Source organism: Cyprinodon tularosa, unplaced genomic scaffold (assembly GCF_016077235.1).
Source record: "Cyprinodon tularosa strain WSP-4 unplaced genomic scaffold, ASM1607723v1 ctg74, whole genome shotgun sequence".
NCBI lineage: Eukaryota > Metazoa > Chordata > Actinopteri > Cyprinodontiformes > Cyprinodontidae > Cyprinodon > Cyprinodon tularosa.
In genome coordinates this window covers 1,462,733-1,484,640 of record NW_024039496.1, presented here as the reverse complement: position 1 = coordinate 1,484,640, position 21,908 = coordinate 1,462,733, and the positions used below count along the sequence as shown (strand labels likewise).

Sequence of the window (21,908 nt, the reverse complement as noted above, 5' to 3'; positions counted from 1 at the left end):
AAACAAAGGTTTAACTTCTCAATTACTTGACAAATTATCAGTTCAATATACCTCCCGAGTCTGCCAATTTGAGCTTGTTGGTGACCCCTTCATAGGTAAATAATGCCCTGTTAACATACAAAAGAAATCATGCAGATAAATCAAAGAAGAATTTTGACATACAGCACAAGTGGATATATCTAGAATGTAATAGTTGTTTAATTTCTGGGTGGCTACACACCTTGACACAAATACATATTAGTTTTCAATGCCTTTAATGCACTAAACAGGGTTTCTACAATGTTCAGTGGTGTGAAATGCATACACAAAAAAATACATAGTCAACCAATACAAGCATTTTTAAAAGAGTCCAAACCTAAGATCCAAAGACAATTAAGTATCTTTTGCAACTGCAGTCAGATTCTCTCTTATATCAATGTTAATCTCTGGAAGTTTAAAGTGTAAAGTAGGATGAGACTTGGAGATTTAATTAGAGTAAAAGGAGATTCTACCAAGTATGGGCTTAGGTTAGCCAAATTTAAATGCATGCTAAACCATGCAAATTTTATATTTGTAAAAAAACACACGTAATTCCATGCATCAAAGTTAAAGGGGTACAACGATTTTACCAAGGCATCGTAACGGTACACACAGAAAAAGACTAATACTATTAACAACAGGAAAACAGGGGCTTTCTTGTACATTAAAAAAAATCAGCTTTTTAAAACAGTGATATGCAATTTTCAGATTTCTTTCTGTATTTTTCTTTCCAGCTTTTGTTCCGTTGCTTCATGCGGAGGACAATTACCAGCATTCATAGTGCTTCCCTCAAACTTGGACAGCTCCTTCGTGTGAAACAAAAGCAACCTGCGCTGCGTTAAGCTCTGGGGTTTTAGGCATTTTGCAGGTGAAAACCTGTCCAACCACACCCTTCAGTCTACTGTCACTGTGGCAACCCAACTTATGGTTTGTTTTCATGAGACCATCGAGAGGTAACTCTATTGCTTAGTTAGGAGCACTATAATTAATTTGTTTTGTTGCTCAAGCTCCAAGGCAGATATTAGAGATAAAGGAGATGAAGAGAGGAAGATCTTATAAGCCTTGATTGTGTAGAAATCACTAGTTTGCATTTTAATCAAAGTTCCTCTCTTGTGTAATATGCTTTAAAAATCAACCGGAGCCAAATTAGTCCAAAAAAAAGGTTGTGTGACTTATCAAGATAGCCTAAGAGAGTAGATAAAATGACAAATCTCTATTTAATCTTCCACATGTCTCTGTGGGGATGAAAGAATCCTGCATTTCTCCTTGTTTGAATGTGCGTAGATGTAAATCTTTCTCGGCAGGACTATGTCAATAACATCTGGAGCTAGGTAGTGAGGGGCCATGGACAGCTTTAACAGCAGGTCAGTTATGAAGGTGCTTTTATGGGTACCTGGATGTGTGTATGTGGAGGAAAGAGGCAGCATTTTATTTTAAAAATATACTGTCAGCCTGCCTGTTAGCTCTGTAAGCATCTCTTAAACACTCAGTTATGTTTTCCCTAATACAACAAACCTGCCTTTGTTTTCTCCTCCCACTGAACAAAGCACACCAAAAGTCAGTGAGTATGTGAGTTTGCTGAGGACACAGTGACCATATTGTGCACCTCTATTCATCAGGCTTCATCCTGCACGAGGGGGCAAGCCAGCACTGTTCATTTATTATTTAATGTTTTGATAATGCAAGTGTTAACTACGTCTCTCGCATGTCACCAAGCAAAAGGATGTTTTGCAAACATTAGATTATAAAGCACACAGTGTTTTCTATCAAACTGTAGATTTTGAAAAGATTATCAGTGCTAAGCGAGAGGTGTAGTCAAAGTAAGCAGCACTGTCTACAGAGGATAATGAAATCTCAATCTACTTCTAGTTTGAGTTAAAAAAGAAACGCAACACCATAGTAAAATGAATTAGAAATGTATTCTATTTTTTCCATAATATCATGTAATAGCAGAGGACCTTAATGCAGGCAGGAAGAAGATAAAATTATGAGGAAAATGATTCTGAAAATGTTAATAATATAGAGAGCAGAAAGAAAAATGAGCAACAAAAAGGTGAATGAACTGCAACTGAGGAGCAAAGGACACTGCTATGAAGTACTTTGAAACAACATAACGTAACATTTTATATGATTTAGGTAAACAGACATAAAGCAGAAAAGCATATAACAGGTAAATAAGAAACAAAAGAAAGGATGTATAAATTTACTCAGTCAAATATGAATAACAGTGATTGAAAGCAAAATAAATTACACTAAATGCAGAATTTAAGTCACAAAAAAAGAAAAGTAAGATTCAAAAAGAGTTTCAGGTTGTGTTTATCATTATTTAATTCAATGGTAAAATCCTCAGTGTTTAATACAGACATTCATGACTAATGCATACAGGTATTGTTCTTCACATGACTAAATTGTTACATTTTACTTAAAAAAAAGAACTGTGCAAAAAGTAGATAGATCTCTGTAAGTAGATAATAAAGGAAAATTAACAAAATTGTTCAATTGGATTAAAAGAAAATTGTGGCAAATATAATAATCAAAGAAAGATTAGGTTTTTTAATAGGAAAGATAATTTTCCTAAACTGCACAGTTGCTCAATTCATTCCAAACTGAGGCAGTGAGCCAAATTTATGGATCCTTGGTTTGCATCCATTTCAAAAGGTCAGCGTTCACAAGCAAAGGACAGTGTCCCTCTGAGTACTAACTGCATGAGCAAATTCTCCACCCACATTGAAACAAGAATGTAGTTGGGAACACAATGAGCGGAGGGGTACACACTTTGTTCTACCAGCTTGACTTTGCACAAACAATGATCTTTGGACTGGAAGTTCTAAAGGTCAACATGTTAAAAATCCAAACATTTTAACTGAGATTATAATAGTCTTTCAACGAATAGCTGTCAGTAAGACTGTTGCAATAAACCATAAATAAACTTTCATATACCGTAATAGAAATAATTTATATGGTCAATTAAAGTTAGCTCAATAATTTATCTTTGCATTCTTGTTGTGTCTCTCTCTCTTTCTACTTAGAGTCTGGATGACATAAGGTTCCACTTCGGAGCCTCATGAGCTCCACTCATCCTCCCCCTTGTTTCCTTAGAATAGTGGGTGTAGCATAACAGCCTCCTGACTGAGGAGTAACAAGCTAGAGAAATGCAAGTTAACATCTGGAAAAACATAGATGAAATTGGTTATAAAACTAAATGAGAATGAATATACTGTATATATATATTTTTTAATCACAATCATCTCTTATGCAAACACTCTTTAAGCACCTCTCGTTGGACACTTGTTCATTCTGAGGCTAGGCACTCTGGATGATCAACGATCTGGATGCCTTTTCTGTTGTTGCAATCTAAAAAGTACCAAGGCTTTATTTCCTTAGATGAGTTGGGGGGGATTGTTTTTAACATGTTTTTTTGAGCCACAAAATCCAACCTCATAACTTAATCTGTGTACTGTAGTATGACTGGGCAACTAAATGAGTTTGCAATATAATTACAATTTAACAACATTACATTTTAGGATTACAGAGGAACTAAATGTTGGTTTTATAATTTTTAACAAGACTAAGATAATAATATTGTCTCACTCCCGTTTGCTAATATATTTAAAGTAGGTTTGATGTGCCAAAAAAGGAAAGAGAGACTTCTAGCTATGCACATAAAAGTTAGCACTTTTCCAAACAATTGTTACAGTTAAGTCCTCCAGCAAAGGAGCTGGACAAAATGAAAAAACGGAAAGGCTGGAGTTAAACATCAGTCAACAGTGCAGAGGAAAATCATAATAAAATATCAATCCCAATATTTGTCGAAAATAATTCCAATTAAAATTTTTGGCAAAATCCTTCAGCACTTCTGTGTAGCCATTTAATCAGGATTGTGATTCTACTTAAATGTTCTCTTCTTGTTGATAGCTGCCCTCATACATGTGGGAGACAGTGCTCAGAATCCCCAAGTGAAGACTGGATGTTGGGGATTATGTCGGCAACAGCTGAAATTAAAAAGCCTTTTTTAGATTTTTGGTCAAAACTGCAAGTACCATAATATAAAATAGAGTATTTTTGTGCCAGCAGGGTTTAATATTTTAATGCAGGTATTTATAAACTTTTTAGCTATTTTTCAGTAAGAAAATGTTTTAATGGATTAATAATAATCAAACCCTGCTCTCTTTATCTTTTATATTAAAAAAAAAATCAATTCTCCTGGCTTTTTGAAACCTGTGTTTTAACCTATACCAGTTATATATTGATACCAATAACATATTAGTGTTGAATGAACAAACCATATGTCTTGCCAAATGAGTGAAGGCATTAGGCTTGATATAAACATTGGTAAAAAGTATAACAAATTACATAGACAAATTAACATAGTTAATGTTATCAAATTAACAGATCAAATGTATATTAGCAGCAAATAACAATTTCTTATGAAGTGCATTGCTAACAGATATTTTCAAATGTAATATGAAACAGCGGCTGTCTCTGCAGACCACTGTAACTATAATGATGTGATTTTAATACAAAAGAGGGGAATGGATTGAAATGCTGGATTGGTGTCATTCATTCGATATATAATCTACATAATAAGTCAATATTGGAGCCGATATTTGATTTGGGGATCTGATCGCTACATCTCCAACACCAATTAAACCCAACAGCCTTTCTAAGTGTTGTTTCTGATTATGTCGACCCCCTTACTGCTACAGTGTAACAGAATAACGCATCAATTAACAAACTTTCTTGAACTTGACAATTAGGGGTTTATGCTTGCTCCTAGTGTACGTACTGGGTCAGACTTTTTATAGATTGCTTTATGACTGGTTTCTGTTTCTGCACAACAAATGGCGTGGGGCTGAAATATTTTAGTTAACTCAAAACGTTTAACAGATTTTTGTAAATATTCTTTTTTGCCTCAGAAGGAATATCAGTCATAATAAAAGGAAGGGAATTCAATTTAATGTAGATCAGATTCAAATCTAGGATGTTTTCATATTTACAGTACACCCTGACACTGCCCCAATTGCTTCAAACCTTTCTGAAACAGCTGAATGATTATAGAGTCTATTGGATGAACTGCAGTGTGCAATAAAACAACATAAGCTTTTGTATTTAAGGGGCTAGTTTTATCACTGTAGTACTGGTAGCATAAGCTGCCTAAGAAATTGTAAGGTCTCCCAAGCTAATAGACCACATATGCCCCTCCACAGACATGGAGTGAGCAACAGATGGGAAAAACAGACTTTCTTTCTCTCTCTACTCCAGCCCACCTCTAAATGCAGCCAGCTATGACTTCAGCGGGATGAGGATAAATTGAAAATAGGGAAAGAGGCCACCAATAAGGGAGGTGAGGGATGTGAAAAGAAGAAAAACAATCCCAATCCTTACTCAGAAAATAAATGTGTCAGACTTGTATGTTGGATAGATACAAATTCTACAGCTACCACAGTTAGAGACCTGATACAGCTGTATCCTGTGTGAAAAGTACTCAAAGCCATGCATGCCGTTTATAACACACATGCACACACACAAAAGAAAATCTCCTGGCTTTTCAAGTTAGTTACAGTACTTTTCTTAGGACTTCCAGAGACCCTTCACCCCCACCCATCCAAACGTGTTACGCTCTATCATTTTAAGATTAACAGGAGCAGAAGCAGACCTTGTCATCACCAGTGCAAACATGCTCCTACACCAAGGCTGAATTCTATTTCGCTGTGATAAAACACAAGAAATCTTTTTTTTATCATTACTGAAGAGATTTTCTATTGTACCACCTTAAGAATGGATAACAGTAAATCCTGAGCCAAGATGCAAACATTATATTTTATATCTTTGACTCCTATATTAAATCTTTTAGGTACTGATCTTTGTACAAACATTGTATTGTTTTTCTCCTTCTCGATCTTCACAAACTCAGACATTTGTGAAATTAAACTAAACCTGATTTTTACTTTATCTCTATAGGCTGCACCTTCACAACACACTCTATTATCTTTAAGACCTTCTAACCCCCTGTGCCGTGCATTACTACTACACACTGTCTGCATGTAGGACATGGAGACAGCACTAGAATATATTTCTCTATGCAGTTTATTAGCCAAAACAGTTGATATGGGGATTAGATTAATGTCTCCTTGGCTTATTGTCAGCTTATCATCTAACCATTTTAATCCTGTGAATAAAGATGAAGATTCTTGCATGACCAGATAAGGAATATAATAAAGTATGCTTAAATGATAGGTATGAGAACCTTTAGGAGGGTTCAGGTAATATAAGACTTTGCTGCCCTGGTAAAGGTCTTGATTTTCATTTATTTGCTCAAATCTCCAAAAGTACTACTGAATGTTCCTATTTTTTTAAATAAGTGGTTTGTTCAGTGGATACTGGTGGATGCTTAATCCATTAGTTAACTATGCTTTTGTTTATTCTCCTTTCTCCCTTTTCTGCTCCCCAAACCCCCACTCTCAGCTTAGAGCTGACCTGTCTCCTCTTTCTATTTTTAGCTGGTCTCCTGGTCTACCTCTTAGTCTACGTTGCACTGGGGAGCCCAGAGACGTCCCCCCCAGCACAACTCACTCCTTTCCTCTGTCCAAAAATGGGCAAAATAATTCCAGCAAGAGCTGACTGCTGAAAAAAATATTTTTTCCTCAGTCACTGAGGTAGTTACTCATGCTGCCTCTATAAACCAGCTCCAAAGGTTCACACATTCCTGTTATTGTCAGAGACACATGGAGATATATTTTAGGGGGGTTGTGACTTTCGAGTAAGAAGGAAGTAATACAATAAATAACTTATAGAGTATGAAAAAGAGAAATAAAAGCAAAAAAAAAAAAGAAAAATTAGCAACAAACTATACTAATACATATTTTTAAATGGATTCAACACAAATAGCTTATGTGGAATGAAACATTGCCATTAATATTTAGACTAAGATTGTAGCCCTACTTTTATGTCTTTCTTCCCTTGTTTTTTTTTTTTAAATAGGATAGTATGGAAAAGGACCCAATAGTATTATTGGTGGTGATTGTGTAGAAAGCTGTCTGACTCCCCCTGTCATATGTTGACTTGCCTCTGAACAATGCACTTTATTCCAAATTGCCTGCAAATCAGTATATCATTTATTTGAGACAACATGGCTCTAGGACAGGGCTATGCAAATTCATTCTTTGAGAGCTACTATCCTGCAACCTTAACATGCATCTGTTCTCCAACATTCCCGAATTTAGTCCTGAAAAAGCTGGTATTTTGGCACAGAGATGGATCTAAAAGCTGAGTAAAAGGAAAGTAGCTTCCCAGGCATGGACTTTTGCCGCCATGCTCTTGTGCAGTAGTCAAAACTCAAATGTTTCCACCCCTGCAAATAGGAGAGCTTTAAGAGATTGCGACTAGAAAAATGTTGTGAGATTTAGACCCCTAAATTAATAGCACTACAGACAGGCCTACAGAGCTGAGGCTTCTGTTGGAGACAATATGAAACCCTTATGGCTAACCACTTTCATGTTTTTCAGCCTGTCCAGGTGTCTATGGAGATGAATAAAATACTAGAAGAGCATTTTGATTTAACTCCTGTTACTCTGTATCTTGGTACTATTCTGAAAAGACATTCTTGCATAAAGACAGATACTTGTTTGAGATTCTTCTGGCAAGTTGAAGGAAAGCCATAACCAGGGGATGGTTACAGTTAAATCTGCCAAAATTGGTCCAGTGGCATGGGATCATTCACAAAATTTACTTAATGGAGAGAATATCCCATATACACAAGTATTTTGGGAATAATAGAAGAAGAAAATTAGGAAGACGAATAAGAAGTAGACTGCAACAAAAATAACAACAGCAACAGTTTGCTTTTATCAAAGAAATGGGCTGCCATGGCGATTTGCACTTTTGTTTGCTCACATTAAAGAGACACAGCTGCAACTGCCACACTTCCACCAGTCAGGTTTCTTACTCCTCCATCCAAATGACACGCCAGGCTGACCTTCAGTATTTTTCTTTTGTTTCTCAGTCTCGTAGTTTCACCGCTAGAACATACAATTAATTCATGAGCCATGACCAAAACACCAAACAGGTTTCATTTTCTTGCAACCCACAATATCTATTTGAGACCTCGACCCCCTTGTATACTTCACGATGCATGACACACGATTTAGTGTTAAGCGGGCCTGATCCCTAAATTTGTTGCATGACTGGATAATGGTTAAAAAATGACAAAAATAATTGCACAGTATATGCCATATGCCAATAAAGTGACATTTGACTATGATGAATATGTTTGTATGTGTGTAATCGGATAAATTGATTTTAATTGCAGTAACAATGATGATGTAATATTTTTTGTTCATTTAAAAAAAGAAAACATTTACAACAAAACTAAAATGTTTAGGGATTAGTGTACTACAACTTTTAGGTGTGTCCTTTGCCCCACACCCTCAAATCAAATACCTGCTACCTGACTGATCTGTAGCCAAGCTCTCCAAAGCTCTGTAATATTTAAAAGTAGTAGGACACCTTCCATTTAGGACTGGAGTTCGAGGCTACTGTTCTAGAGTAAATGCATCTATTGGTGAGTTTGAGTAGAAAAGTTCTATATAAATCCAATGTTTTTACTATTTACATAACATAGTGTAATAGTTTACATGATCTATCCAAAAAGTTAGCTTTCAAGCATTTCACAAAGTCCTATTTAATCCATCACCAAATAATATGAGCATGACGCATGTGTAGAGCTGTTAAAATGACCCAAAGAGAGGATTAGACAGAGATATAAATCATTGAGAAAAAGGTGCAGCAACCACAGATCAGGTAAAATAATCTGTTCAAACATCAATTTGCTCTCAACAAGCATGGCAAAATGGATGAAGTGCAATAAGACAGCTAATGTCCCTGAGCCATGGCCAATGTCAGGAACATTTGGTGGAAAAAGCAACAAAAGGTGGTTCTATAAAGTAATGCCTCAGAATGGCTGAAAACAAATACAGACACATTTTCTTAACATTCATTTGTAACCATAAACAATAAAAAAAAAAATCAGGAAACAAGTTCCCTGCAATTGTTCTAGTAAATAATAGCATACTGTATGTCCAAATAGGAGAAGGTAACAGAAAGCAGGCCCATAAAGGCAGCATTGATGTCTAATGAAGAGTTAATGTTCAACAGAGAAAGATCTTGAAGAGTTAATTTATCTATAATACCAGTTGCAGATATAATACTAAAATTTAATAGTGATTTCAATAAAATGTTTATGATTATGGCAGATAGGGTAAAATAAAATCTAAAGAAGTTTGTTTCTATTTTGCAGTGGCTTTACTAAAAAAAGATTTCAATGACATCAAGTGCTTATCGGGTTTACAAAAAAATAAAAATAAAAATAGCTTGCTAACCCTAAAGATACACCAGAAATAATATCCCCAAACACCAAGGATGGGTATCGGGGGTTCAGTTAATCAGGAATGTATATTTATATATTGAAAATACCTTCATGTAGTCTACTTATGATCAGATCAAGGTATTTTTAATAGTAGTTTTATAAAGTAGTTTTATAAAGTTTATTGGTATAACAGACATTACCTCAACGCAAAAATAGCTAAAGTTAAAAAAAGTCTATACTTCATTTATATTTAATTATCATTGTTTTTTTGTTTTTTTCGTCAAAATAAATAACTATCACACCTATTCCACCTTTTATAATTGGAAATATACATGATAAGCAAACCAGATTAAACGAATCTTTAGCGTAGTTTAGTTTCACAAAAACTGTGATACAATTTGACTCACCTACCCATGTGCAGTAAGCGTTAAGCATGTCATTAGCAACAAAATTAATTTTTTTCTCTGTAAGGTAAAGAAGACTAAAGACTCTGCAAGAGTTGTATTACTTCCGGGTTTTATTTTTATACCATGCATATTTTCATCAAAATAAAAATAAAAATCAACTTAAAAAGTTAAGCTTTGATTTCAATAAAAATAATTGACTTTATTGGTGTAATTGCAAAGCCAAGGTGACTTGAAAGTAATTTAACAAAACATCTGCACAACCAAAATATGTCTGAAATCTTCATGCTGACAGAAATGGTTTCTCAGAGACTGATGAAGGAGTAAAACCTCTTGCAGATGACAAATCATGTTACAGTGTACTTTAAGTTGGTTGCCTTTTTGATCCTAGGGACCACTTTCTCAGATCCACCCTGTGAGTAACACTGACTGATCTGTATAATAGTTGACAGGGTGGAGGCCAAATGAGACTCCCCCAGAGACTATTACAGAACACTGAAACTATTTGGCCTCCAGAGAATAGATAGAAAAAAATATATATAAAAAACTGACATTTAATTAAAAAAAAAGGTTAAAATGTAAACAATAGATTGCATGCAGTACCAGACAGTGAGGGTGAAAAACTGAAGGGCAGACAGGACTGGTTGGAATGCAGAAGGATGAGGGGAGGGAAGAAAATCTCTTTTCTCAGCAGAACACAGAGCCAGAGATGTTTGGAATATGACAAAGTAAACAAATAAGTAATTAAATCACTGCCGAGGACCAGTGAGAGTAAACAGCCCCCCTTAGCTGAGATGGGGGGAGGGGGGGGGGGGGGGGGGGGGGTGCAAGAGGGAAAAGATTAAGCTTCTGTTCGCTGGATGTCATTCCACACAACAATTTTCGAAGAAAATAAGAGAACTCCCTCAAGGTTAATTACAGAGGTGCTACATCAGCAGATAAGGAGCCAAAAACATAGAGAGCCGTCAATATGACTGTTTCATGTAAGAGTCTTGAGAAAATCCACAGATAACACTAGTTGGTCATATTGCAAAATAATAATAAGAAAATAATGACCTTCACGAGTGCTCTTATACAATAATGGCAGAATATCATAACATGAAATTGTAATATTTTGGACACCTTTTGGCAGAACAGAATAAAAGGTTTTAAGGTACATTGATAGAAATAATGTCCTTTTTTTTTATTTTGTTTTCTTGCATGCAAAGTCACCAAAGGGGCTTTTTTTTCTTTTGACCTACCAATACCAGCTTTATCTGAGTTATCTTTAAGATCAAAGAGGTCTGAATGGCATTTGAATTATACCAGAATTTGTATAAGATAGGGTTTTAATCACTTAAAACAAATGTATGACAATGTAACACCCTGTAGCAGCAAACAATGGGGATTGATAGTAGGTGTGGGTGACATTATTAAACAGTCAACTCCATGTGGAAGTGGATTTAGATGCTTACCTTACCTTAACTTTAACATTTTATTTTTATTTTTTATTACATATTTTACGACAGAACTTGAAAGGCCCAACTATTTTCAGCCTTTAAAGGTATAGTGAAGGATGTTATTTTTCCAGGTGAATCATCAAAATAAGTGGTCTTCCTAAATGTCATTCATTCATGTGATATGTTTACGTAAAGCCATCCTATGTGCTCATCCCCATTTTCACATTGAGTCTGACATAGTGGAAAAATTGCAAATCTTCTTTTGGAAACTAAGCTTGTATGAGCGATGCAAACAGCAACTTTTAAACAGCATGCTCTAGCATCCGTTTAATATGGGTTTCCTCTTGGAAACGGGTACAGGGTTGTGTATGTGTTTTGTTATTTTTAAGTGGAAAAGGTGGGTCTTTTAAGAAATTCTCGAAAATCCTTACACTCTTGTTTTCTCTGGATGTCACAGTCTGAGTGAAAACACTTTGCAGTTCAATGCTTCCTCTATCTTTATCACACATCACCAATACAAAAATAGCTACCCATAGTGTTCAAGAATAATGTTTTACTGATTATGAAAAGATGAGATTTTTGAGTTTCCTATTAACCAATCACCATTTAAGAACATGTAGTCATGTGAAATTTAATGCTCACGCTTAAGGAATGAGTTTTTTTCATCAGTGCTTGAGCTTAATTGAACTTTATGGATCTCACATTGGAGAAATGTACCTCTCCATTTAACCCATCCCCTTGGGGAGAAGTGGGCTGCCATCGTGGGGCACCCAGGGGAGCAGAGTGGGGCTAAGGGTCTTGCTCAGAGACCCCAAGTGGCAGTCTGTGGGAGTGGGCCTGAAACCCAGAAACTCAGGATTCCAAGCTCTTTGCCCTAACCATTAGGCCGCCACTCACCATTAAAGCTTAAAAGGTTATAAAAGCAAGGGAAGCAGGGATGGAGAAAAGCTGAATGTAAAAAAGTACCAGGGGTTGTATACAAGTATAAATGAGCTTCCAGGAGGAAAACATCTGACAATAACATATTAATGGAAAACAATCAGTAGGTATTGAGGTAATCAAAGGGGGGGGGCAGAGGAATATGCAGTAAACAGTGACAAACAATGTTAGCAAAATAACACAGAGTAGATGTTAGATGACTCCGTGTGGTAAGTTGTTAGGACTCTGAGCAGCCATGGGGCTTGCTCCAAAAGTTAAGGTAGGGGGGTTCTGAATTTGCTTTGTACACATAAAAGGCAAAGACGAATGGGGAAAGAAGAGAAGAAAAGGATGATAATACCCTCAAATCATGGGCTGTTTGGATCTATGTGGCATTTCCTGCTCTTGCTGACTTGCATAAACACAAGAATACCCCCTTCCGCCATATCTTAGTTATTATGGGACAAGCAAGAGTAAAAAAACATCTTATCTCCTCTCCGATCCTTTCCCTCATATGTAAACTCTCAAGTACTTTAATTTGCTCTATATCTTAGTCTTTCTTTATCACATCCTCTTTCTATGACCTTATCAGTACAGTAAAAATATTACGTTTTCATTCAAGTTTTCATTTTCTAAGCTTCTTCATTTTAGGCAAATTTTCTATATTTCTTCACACTTTTTGTTATTTCCATGTCTTTTTCAAAGTAATATCTTCCTCCATTCACTTTAAGCCCAGTGTCAGTGTTTCAAATCCCTCTCCACTTATCGCCATCAATTCATTCACTTTCTCCTGGCACGAAACCCAGATTTCCCACTGGTGTCGCCAGGACAACAGGAGCCCCTTAATTCTCAGCCAGGGCCCACAGCTCAGCCTTACCAGCCAAGCAAATAAACGCAACAGGAGAAAGGCAGCTGAGAAGTTCTCAGCTAAGAGAACGCATTCAGTGTAAATGCTGAAAAGTACTGGTTAACCCTTAGCTGTGCTGTAACCATGGTGACAAAGGAGCAATTGTCTTTAGACACCCAAAAAGTAGAATAGACAATGGCTTATGTAGTAAGGACTGCAGTAAAAATGAGACCAAGTGTGTGTCTGTTTTAAAAAGTTTACTCTGCCTTTTGTCAGGGTATAAGTACTAATGTGTTGCTGTGTGTGTGTGTGTGTGTGTGTGTGTGTGTGTGTGTGTGTGTGTGTGTGTGTGTGTGTGTGTGTGTGTGTGTGTGTGTGTGTGTGTGTGTGTGTGTGTGTGTGTGTCCTGTTTTTGATGATTTCATAATTGTGCAATTACAAGCAACATAACTCTGAGCAATAGCAGTGTTGTGCTTGGCACAGACTGGCAGGATGACTGAGTATTTCAGAATGCACTTGGTTACTTGCACAACATTCATTAAAACTCTTTATTGTCCAGGATTTATATTGTAATGCAGCTAAACTATATCCTTGTTACTTAGGTATTTCTGGGATTTGTTTTAAGTTGCAGAGAAATAAAGGACAAATATACTTTTTTTATTGGGTTTGTATTAGCTGACAAAATGTGAGGGCCTTTAGTACTTGCAAAAAGTGCTTTACAAACCCAAAAAACATTTTAGGCCAGTAGTATTTTAGTTGGTGATTGTTAAATTGATAGTGAACAAAATGGAAGTGACACCAATCACAGCCCAAAATATGCAGCTTTTCTTAGACAAATTTTATAAGGCTATTAGACAATACCATTCTTATGCTGGTCATTTATTGTATTATTAGCCATCATAAACAAAAGATGAGGACTAATGAAAGATTGTGGAGGAATCTTTGGCTGTAGCTCTAAATCTACAGTTTGACATCTTCCTGTGGGGTTCTAGGATCGCTGTTTTACAATCTTGTGACCATAGAAAAAATGCCAAGATAATTCATTTCAATTTAGTTTATTTATACAGCTCCAATTCAAAATGTAATCTCAAGGCACTTTACAGAAACAATACAATCAGATTGGTTTAAAATTTCTGTCAATGAAAACCAGTTGATTACATGGAGTGATTGACTTCCAAGATATGCTTCTAATGGATGAGCGATTTTCAAATACATTTTGTTGTTTACTCTTCAGCAATCCTTCACATCAGGCATGCATCCATGCAGTGACTGGAGAGGAAAATCTCCCTTAGACAAATTGATGTATAAAATGGGTTAGGGTTATTTATCCACCATGAAAATTATCTGCAGCAAGGGACCACAAGAACTTCTATAAGGAACAGGGTTTTGGCAAAATGTCAAAACGTCCTTTTTACTTGACAGTAAGAATTACGTAGTTATATGTTGTCGGGTTTCCAAATCGCTTTCTTTCATGGGGAGCGTGTCCTGTTTGCTCCAGATTAAACAAAATGCGACACTGACAATCAACCACAGCACCAAGCAGGTGCATCTTTAGACGCAGAGATTGAAGCCAATATCAAACAGATAACTTTTGGAGAAAAAAAAAATTTAAGATATAATTATATATATATATACATATATATATGCATACAGTACAGATCGAAATTTCGGACACACCTTCTTATTCAGTGTGAAAAGTCTACTTCTTGAAGCAAAGAGTAGATAATTTGAAGAACCTAGAATATAAGACATATTATTAAGCTGTTTCAACTTTTTTTGTTAAGTATATAATTAAACATGTGTTAATACATAGTTTTGATGCCTTCAGTGTGAATCTTAAATTTTCATAGTCATGAAAAAAAGAAAAGTCTTTGAATGAGAATGTGTGTCCAAATTCGAATAAGCCATGTTGGAGAAAGGACGTGTTGTTGAGGACTAAAGTTGGACCCATCAGATGTAAAATATTTTATATTATAGAGCTAGAAAAATACGGTATTTAGGCGTTCGGTCTGTTTGGCTGACAAGCTGTCAGCTGCTTTACAGAGACAGAAGCTGTTGTTTTGCTAACTGTAGTAAAGAAAAGCACCCTTGCCTAACAATGAGTGAGGGGAGGAATTAATTTAAGTTGAATAACAGAAACTTTTTTTGGCGTCTTGAAATATTTTTAAAAAGAATCAACCTTTTTTTTTTTTTTTTTTTTAATGAAAGCACGTGAAATGTCTACCAGCCTTCTTTCAGCCACAATGGAAATTGTACCACAACAGGTGTGAGAGTAACAGCACAGTATGAAGCTGTATGTTACATACAACCAGAGATATTCAGATCATTCAGGCTCTTTCTCTGGTATCTCACCAAAAATGACCTAAAATCAAGGAAAGCACAAAACAAGAAAACTAAACCATTTACCTACAGCAACTTTTTCCAACCTAGGTATATTACAAACGAGCGGTCAGAAAATCTTATGAACAGGGCTTGACTTTGCTCCCTAAAAGACATTCGACACCGAGACAAACGACATCACAGGAGAGCCATAAAGTCATGAAACTTTAATTGCCGGCTCACAGAGTCTCTGTGTGGCAGAACAACTTTTGTCAGTCTGTGGCCTTTCACCCAACAAAGTACCAACACATAAACACTAGAGGCAAACATACACATCACCAAACAATTTCAAGTCCTGTCTCTTCGTGCCTAAAACTTGCTTTAACTCTGCAGCACCTTAATGCTTTAACTTTGTCAGGACCTTAATTAATATAACCAATATTTAGGTATGTAGAGAGCAGCTGTTAAGTAACACATGATAAAACCTGGCTTGAAGACTTTGCTAGGCAGAGAGACAGAGTATTACCCAAATTATCATCATTTTAAAAGGCCACCCACAGGCAGAAGATGATTCTGTGGGCAGGGTTACAACCCTCATGGTTGGGTTTGATGTCTCTTGTCTTTCAATCTAGAGATATGTGGGCTAATTACTTGGAACTTGCCACATTTGACTAATTTTCCTATACACATTACTTTTAAGCCCATTAACTGGGCACATTATAGGCAAAATCAAACACTAAACAACAACAAAAAAATTAAAGTAACTGGCTTTTCAAATAAAAGAAAAGTACCAAAAACATAAGTTTTTCTGAAATCTGTGGTGATCGATGTTACTCGAGCAGCCAGTGCCAGAAGTTGTGCAAGAAGCAAACAAGAGAGAAATGAGAGACTGGACTGGGCATTGGTTCAAGGACAAACTCTTTAACATTATGCTGCTTTTACAGTATGCTAAAAGATCCATCGGTCTTTTTCTATTAGAAGCATTATCCTGAAAAAATGGAGGAAAATAACTTTAAATCCTTCTCATCAACTTGCAGCCTGGCTATCATTAACATTTTACACAGCTTTACACAGGAGTTACAAAAATGTCTGCATATCAGAAAACGTCTATAAGATGACTTTTATTACTAAGTTAGTTTTCATAAATATGAAGAGGACAGAGCAAAAACGGAACCTTAAAAAAATAAATTATTAAAAAAGTATAACATCACGGTTCCATCCACAGCAACACATTTTGTTTTCCTCCTTTCATTTCTCTCTTCATGACAAAATGTGTTTTTTAATCAGTGGTCATTCACTATTTTCAACATTTTAAGGAGTGTTCAAAACATAGTTTTTTCGACATCACTCCCAATATCCAAAAAGGTTTGATTTTTTTTTCTACTCTAAATATTTTTTAGCTGTAACCTATGAATATATGCTGCAATTGTGAAGTAAAAATATTGTTGGTGAATACTTAGTTACAAACTTCTACATTAGGTAATCTTTGGATGTCATGTTTCACCATCTAAAGACAAGTTTGGGTTTTTTTTTGACAAAGAAAACATTATCCTTTTTTGCCAAACAAAACTTACTGAGACATAAAACCTTTTTTAAAGGAAAAAGAGTTTCAGGCAAAGTCTTTAAAGTTGTCAGATTTGCTTGAGGTGATTTTGGAATGAGTGGGATGGTCTGAGTATTACAGTGCGTTGACAGATTGCACCTTTTTCCAACCCCTACAAATGTTCAGACTGAAAGACTTTCCTAATTAAGTGTCAAATCCTTTCAAATCAATTTTAAGTACTTAGAAATTCAGTATGTCAATTTCTATTCCAGTCAAACCACTTTAAAATATGATGTGTCATTACAGAAGGTAAACAGAAAATATTTTTCTATGGTCTAGAGCTAAAGAAATGTATAAAAGTCCAGAACCACACCTGGTATCTTGGGTCCCCATCCAGACGAAGCTTGGTTTGAATGTGTTTGACAAGTGCCTTTGTCATTTACGGATCCCATCACTGGTGTCCCAGTGCAAAGCCAGTCCCATGGTTAGTTTATCTTAAAAATGTTTATATAGGTCATTGTACGTGGCTGTTTTCTAAAGAAAGATCTGTTTATCTAAGATTTTGTCCAAGGTAAAGAAGCCACATGCAAGATACACACAGGCAGGGTAATTAGAAACTAACTTCAACTTGCCCCCAGGGGTCATAAAGGTAACCTGTTACAAAAACAAATACTTTAGATGAATTAAAGACACTACAGTATATTAGCAAAGCCCCTGGAGCAGGCATGGGAAATTTGATCTGAAACCAACATGTCTTGTGTGAGCTCTTCTTCTGAATTTCAATCTTAAGATTATTCATAAAGTACCATTTTTTCTATTAAAAGATTTAAAGCCCATTTCCTCTTAGATTATCCGCGTTTTATGTGTTACGATTTTCTTAATAGGGTGCCTTGAATAAAGTCCCTAAGGATGCAACTAATTGATCTTCTGCCATTATTTCCATTCTAGGTTTCTTCATCCCTGTTTGGGAAAGTTTTTTCCTTTGCACTTGAATTAATTAGAGTCAGGTTTTTTTTGGCATTGATTTGCCTTGGAAGCCAAAATTCTGATCTGGTAATAACATCAAACCCTCCAGTAGGGTGTTCATTTGCACAACTAATATTAGCTATAAAAGCCATTGCATTTCGATTTTACGCAATGAGGAAGTAGAGGAATTGTTTAAGATTGAGAGAAAAAAAATTACAGTGGCACTGGCTTATCTAGATACAGGCCATTTAGAGAGCAAATTAACAGTTAATTTCTGCAATTGATACTACATTTTATACGTCGGCCATGTTGGATGTTGACCTGAGCGTGGCTTGGAAATATCAAACATTCCAAGTCAGAGTGAGTGTTGGCTTGGGACACTCCTTTCCGAGTACAAATATAATATATCACACTACTTCCTATCACATAACTTTCATAACAAAAATAAACATCTTCTGAAAACAGATGATGGTGTGGACTATAGAAATACGGCATGAAAACAGAACTATGGGTCTTTATGAGCAAATAAAAAACGATGGCTTGGTTTAATAAGTTTGTAGAGACGTGTTATTTCACGAGATTCCAGTCAAACCAGAGTTTTTCACTTTAGGTGTGCACTGTTAAATAACGTTACTGAGTGTTAATGCAATGAAATCACATATTTACTTTATCTGCCCATGCCTGACTACAGTAAACTCTACCAGAGAAAACATTCCACAAACTTGGCACACAGTATAAAATCACCCTACAGGAAAGAAATCTTGAAAAATCCTACCAAAAGGTTCTCGATACATTAGTTAAGACGTTTTAAAGAACTGGCAAGTAACGTCTCAAGTAAAATGGTTTGCAATACTGAAATTATAGTGTAATATACCTTCTTCACCCCCCCCCCCCCTTTTGTTTACCGTTCAGTGTTTAGCTTAGCTATCACAAGTCTTAGTCTATTCGTTTTCACGGGGACTACCCTTGTAATGTATTCTTTTTTTAGTTCAGTTTTCCTTTGTTCCCTTATTGCACAAACAAACACATAACACATGGCCACAGTGCAAGTTTACACCCCAGAAAGAACAAACTTCTTAGTCTTCAGATAGAAAATGCAGAGCCCATCTAAGCTGTACACAGAGCATGGAGGTCTGAGTGAAGAATGCATTGAAAAGCTCTTATTTTTAGGGAGCCTTGCTGACAAAACCCCAGTTTGCCATTGAGAAGACAAGGTCATTAGATAAAGCACACAAGGACCCCAAGGTTACACAGAGGGGGGGGCGGGATTGTTAAGTCAACCAAGGCTCCCACCACGCTGTAAACAAACTCCTCAGTGACTCAACATGCACATGTGCAGATTTATAAAATACATTTTAACTTTTTTTTTTTAAACACGTGAACGAAAAGGGTGGCTGCTCAGTGATGTTGGGTAGCACTGCTGCCTTGGAGCAAGAAGGTTCTGGGTTCGATTCCCAGCCTGGGGTCTTTCTGCATGGAGTTTGCATGTTCTCCCTAAGCATGTGTGGGTTCTCTCCAGGTACCCCGGTTTCCTCCCACAGTCCAAAAACAAGACTGTTAGGTTAATTGGCTTCTCTACAGTCCCCTTAGGTATGAGTGTGTGTGTGAATGATTGTTTGCCTCGGGATAAGCGTGCTAGAAAATGGATGGATGAACGAAAAGGTTCAGACATAATCTAATCTTTGTCAAACCTCACTGACGATGTAAGGTTTTGTCTGTTGTTTATCCTATTTTCAAGCATCCACACGTGGAAATAGTGAGTCAGTGATGTATCAATATAAAGCTTTCAGCTTCTCAAAAGGAAATTTGTTTCCTTAATGCTGATCATCTCAGCAGCAAAGTCAGCATAGAACACGTGATCAATGCCCATACCACTCCTACATGCATGAGCTCATCAGGTGTGAAAACATACACTAATATTGATTACATATTTCTCTCTCTCTCTGATACATAAATAAATAGGGCTGCATGGTGTCCCAGTAAGGAGCACTGTTGCCTTGCAGCAAGTATAGTCCTGGATGGAGTTTACAAGTTGTTCTCCCTGTGCATCCCTGGGTTCTCTCCAGGTACTCCAGCTTCTGATGGCCAAGTTCCATGTTCTGATATAGATAGACAGACAGACAGCCAGATATACATACATGCATGTAAAATTATTATTATTATTATTTTTTTTTTTTTACCTAAGATAGCAAGAGACAACATATTCTCATTGAGATGGCCTGTTGATACCAATAAACCACCTAGTCCCTGATAAACACACTGGGAAAGGGAAGAAAAAACAAACAGGCTGAGATTGTTTGGAAGGAAGAATATGTTGCCACACTGACAGAGTGACCAGGCTTTGTGACAAAAAGACAGGGAGAATGACCACATCCGGTGGTCAGATTACACCTCAATGTGCTTCACTTTACCAGCAATATTAATAAAGTAATAACTAGACCTGTTAGTTTTTTAATGCGACACAATTGGGAGTTTTTTTTTTTTTTTTCTCTTGTAAACGGTTGCATCCTAAGCCTTTTGTGTACTCAGTCTTGTCTGTTGGTCTATATTTTTTTTTTTTATTATTCCAAGAAATGCAGTGTTATCTGAGAAATTAAAGGGTCCAGCACTGAAAACCGAGCCCTGTCAGAGAAGAAACACGATCCCAGTAGTGCTCCCTCTGGAGACAGCAGACCAAGAGCGCATGGCCAGGGTGAGGCCACCATCAAGCTGGACGCCAGGTGCTGCTCTCTCCAGCTTCAGTGCATCACCTATAGCTGCAACAGATCTACTTGAAGACGTTTGTCACAGTCCTGCTGGTAAATATAGCAAAAGTAGCGTGCGTTTCCCTGAGTTGGTCACCTACATCCCCGACTGGATTAACTCTAATAACCACCCATTACGCAACTGCGTGTGCGCTCTCATGAGCTGTCCAAAACTATAAAACAACGTTAAGAGCACGAAGTTTCCAAAAAGGCTATAATCTTGCAAAAGGGTATTACGCATAAATTAACGTGTAAAAGGAGAGAAAAAAAGAGTTACCAGTTGGTAGAGGAGCGGGGGTTGAGGATGTCCTCTTTGGCTGTGAGCAGCGACAGGCTGTAGGTGTCAAGGTTGACCGTTTGTTTGCTCATTATGGCAAAAAGTTCCCGGACCACTCCCGGGGAGTGGGGAAATCGGAATAGTTAACGATCAGCTTGGAAAAGACGCACAGGAAAAGTAGGCTATGCAAATTCAGGCGATGTGGTTGAAGAAGCAGAGCGGACGATGTGTGCGCAGCCACAGCCTGGAGGAGAGACCTCGACTGCACGCTCCTCTTTGTGCAGCTGGGTGGAAGAAGTTTTCACCAAAAGCCCCACCTCCTGTTGAGAGAGTGGAAAGCATAATGACTTCACTCTGGGTCACTTGGAGGAAAGGTGTCCCAGTGCAAAGCCAGACTATTTCAATCCTTCTCAGTCAATGTAGCTTAAGTTTAATTGCATATAAACACATTCACCATGAAATTTGGAAAACAAAATAAAACAAAAGATAAAATCATGTTATCAATAAAGATGCAAAACGGAAATGTAACACATATTTGAGGCTTCATTTTAGTTAATTTGATGGATTCTGGCTTAAAACCCACATTTATCCAGTTGAATATTATATTAAAAACAATGTATATACAAAACTGTATTAATATGGATATGTAATAACTTACAAAGTTATTACATATATTACATAGATTACATAGTTATTACATAGACAAGATAGGGGACCAGTTTAACAAGTAACAGTGGTAGCCTAAAGAGGATTGTGATGAAAGGTAAGTTTAAAGGTTTGGATGTGGTGTTATCTCCTGCTGGACTACAATAGAAAGCACTACACAGAGCTGATGCTGAGATGCTGTCTCTGTATGTGGTGCCTCTTCAAGCACTGAGTCCTGATTGAAGGGAAACTCTTACACACAGATGTATCCCTGACACTTGAAACAACTTTCTCCCAGGTGTTGCTCCACTAGTGAATAAAGATTCACTGTTCTGATTCTCCGATCTACTAGCGGCTCTGATATTGACTAATTAGCTGGATTGGATATCAGATGAAATGATGCTGATCCAGCACTCAGATCCAT

The 21,908-nt window shown here is 36.7% G+C and overlaps 1 protein-coding gene across 2 annotated transcripts in view; it reads right to left on the bottom strand.

The window, feature by feature from the left end:
- si:dkey-40c11.2 (drebrin-like protein A) overlaps positions 1 to 21,125 on the bottom strand; it is a 44,668-nt gene extending 23,543 nt beyond the window's left edge. For both annotated transcript variants that reach the window (XM_038269829.1, XM_038269830.1), the window contains exons 1-2: positions 20,840 to 21,125; positions 52 to 107 (exon numbers count right to left, since the gene is read on the bottom strand). In XM_038269829.1, coding sequence (XP_038125757.1) covers positions 52 to 107; positions 20,840 to 20,931 — 148 coding nt within the window. In that variant the 5' untranslated portion in view covers positions 20,932 to 21,125. The remainder of the gene's footprint in view (positions 1 to 51; positions 108 to 20,839) is intronic.
- Between the last annotated feature and the right edge of the window lie 783 nt (positions 21,126 to 21,908).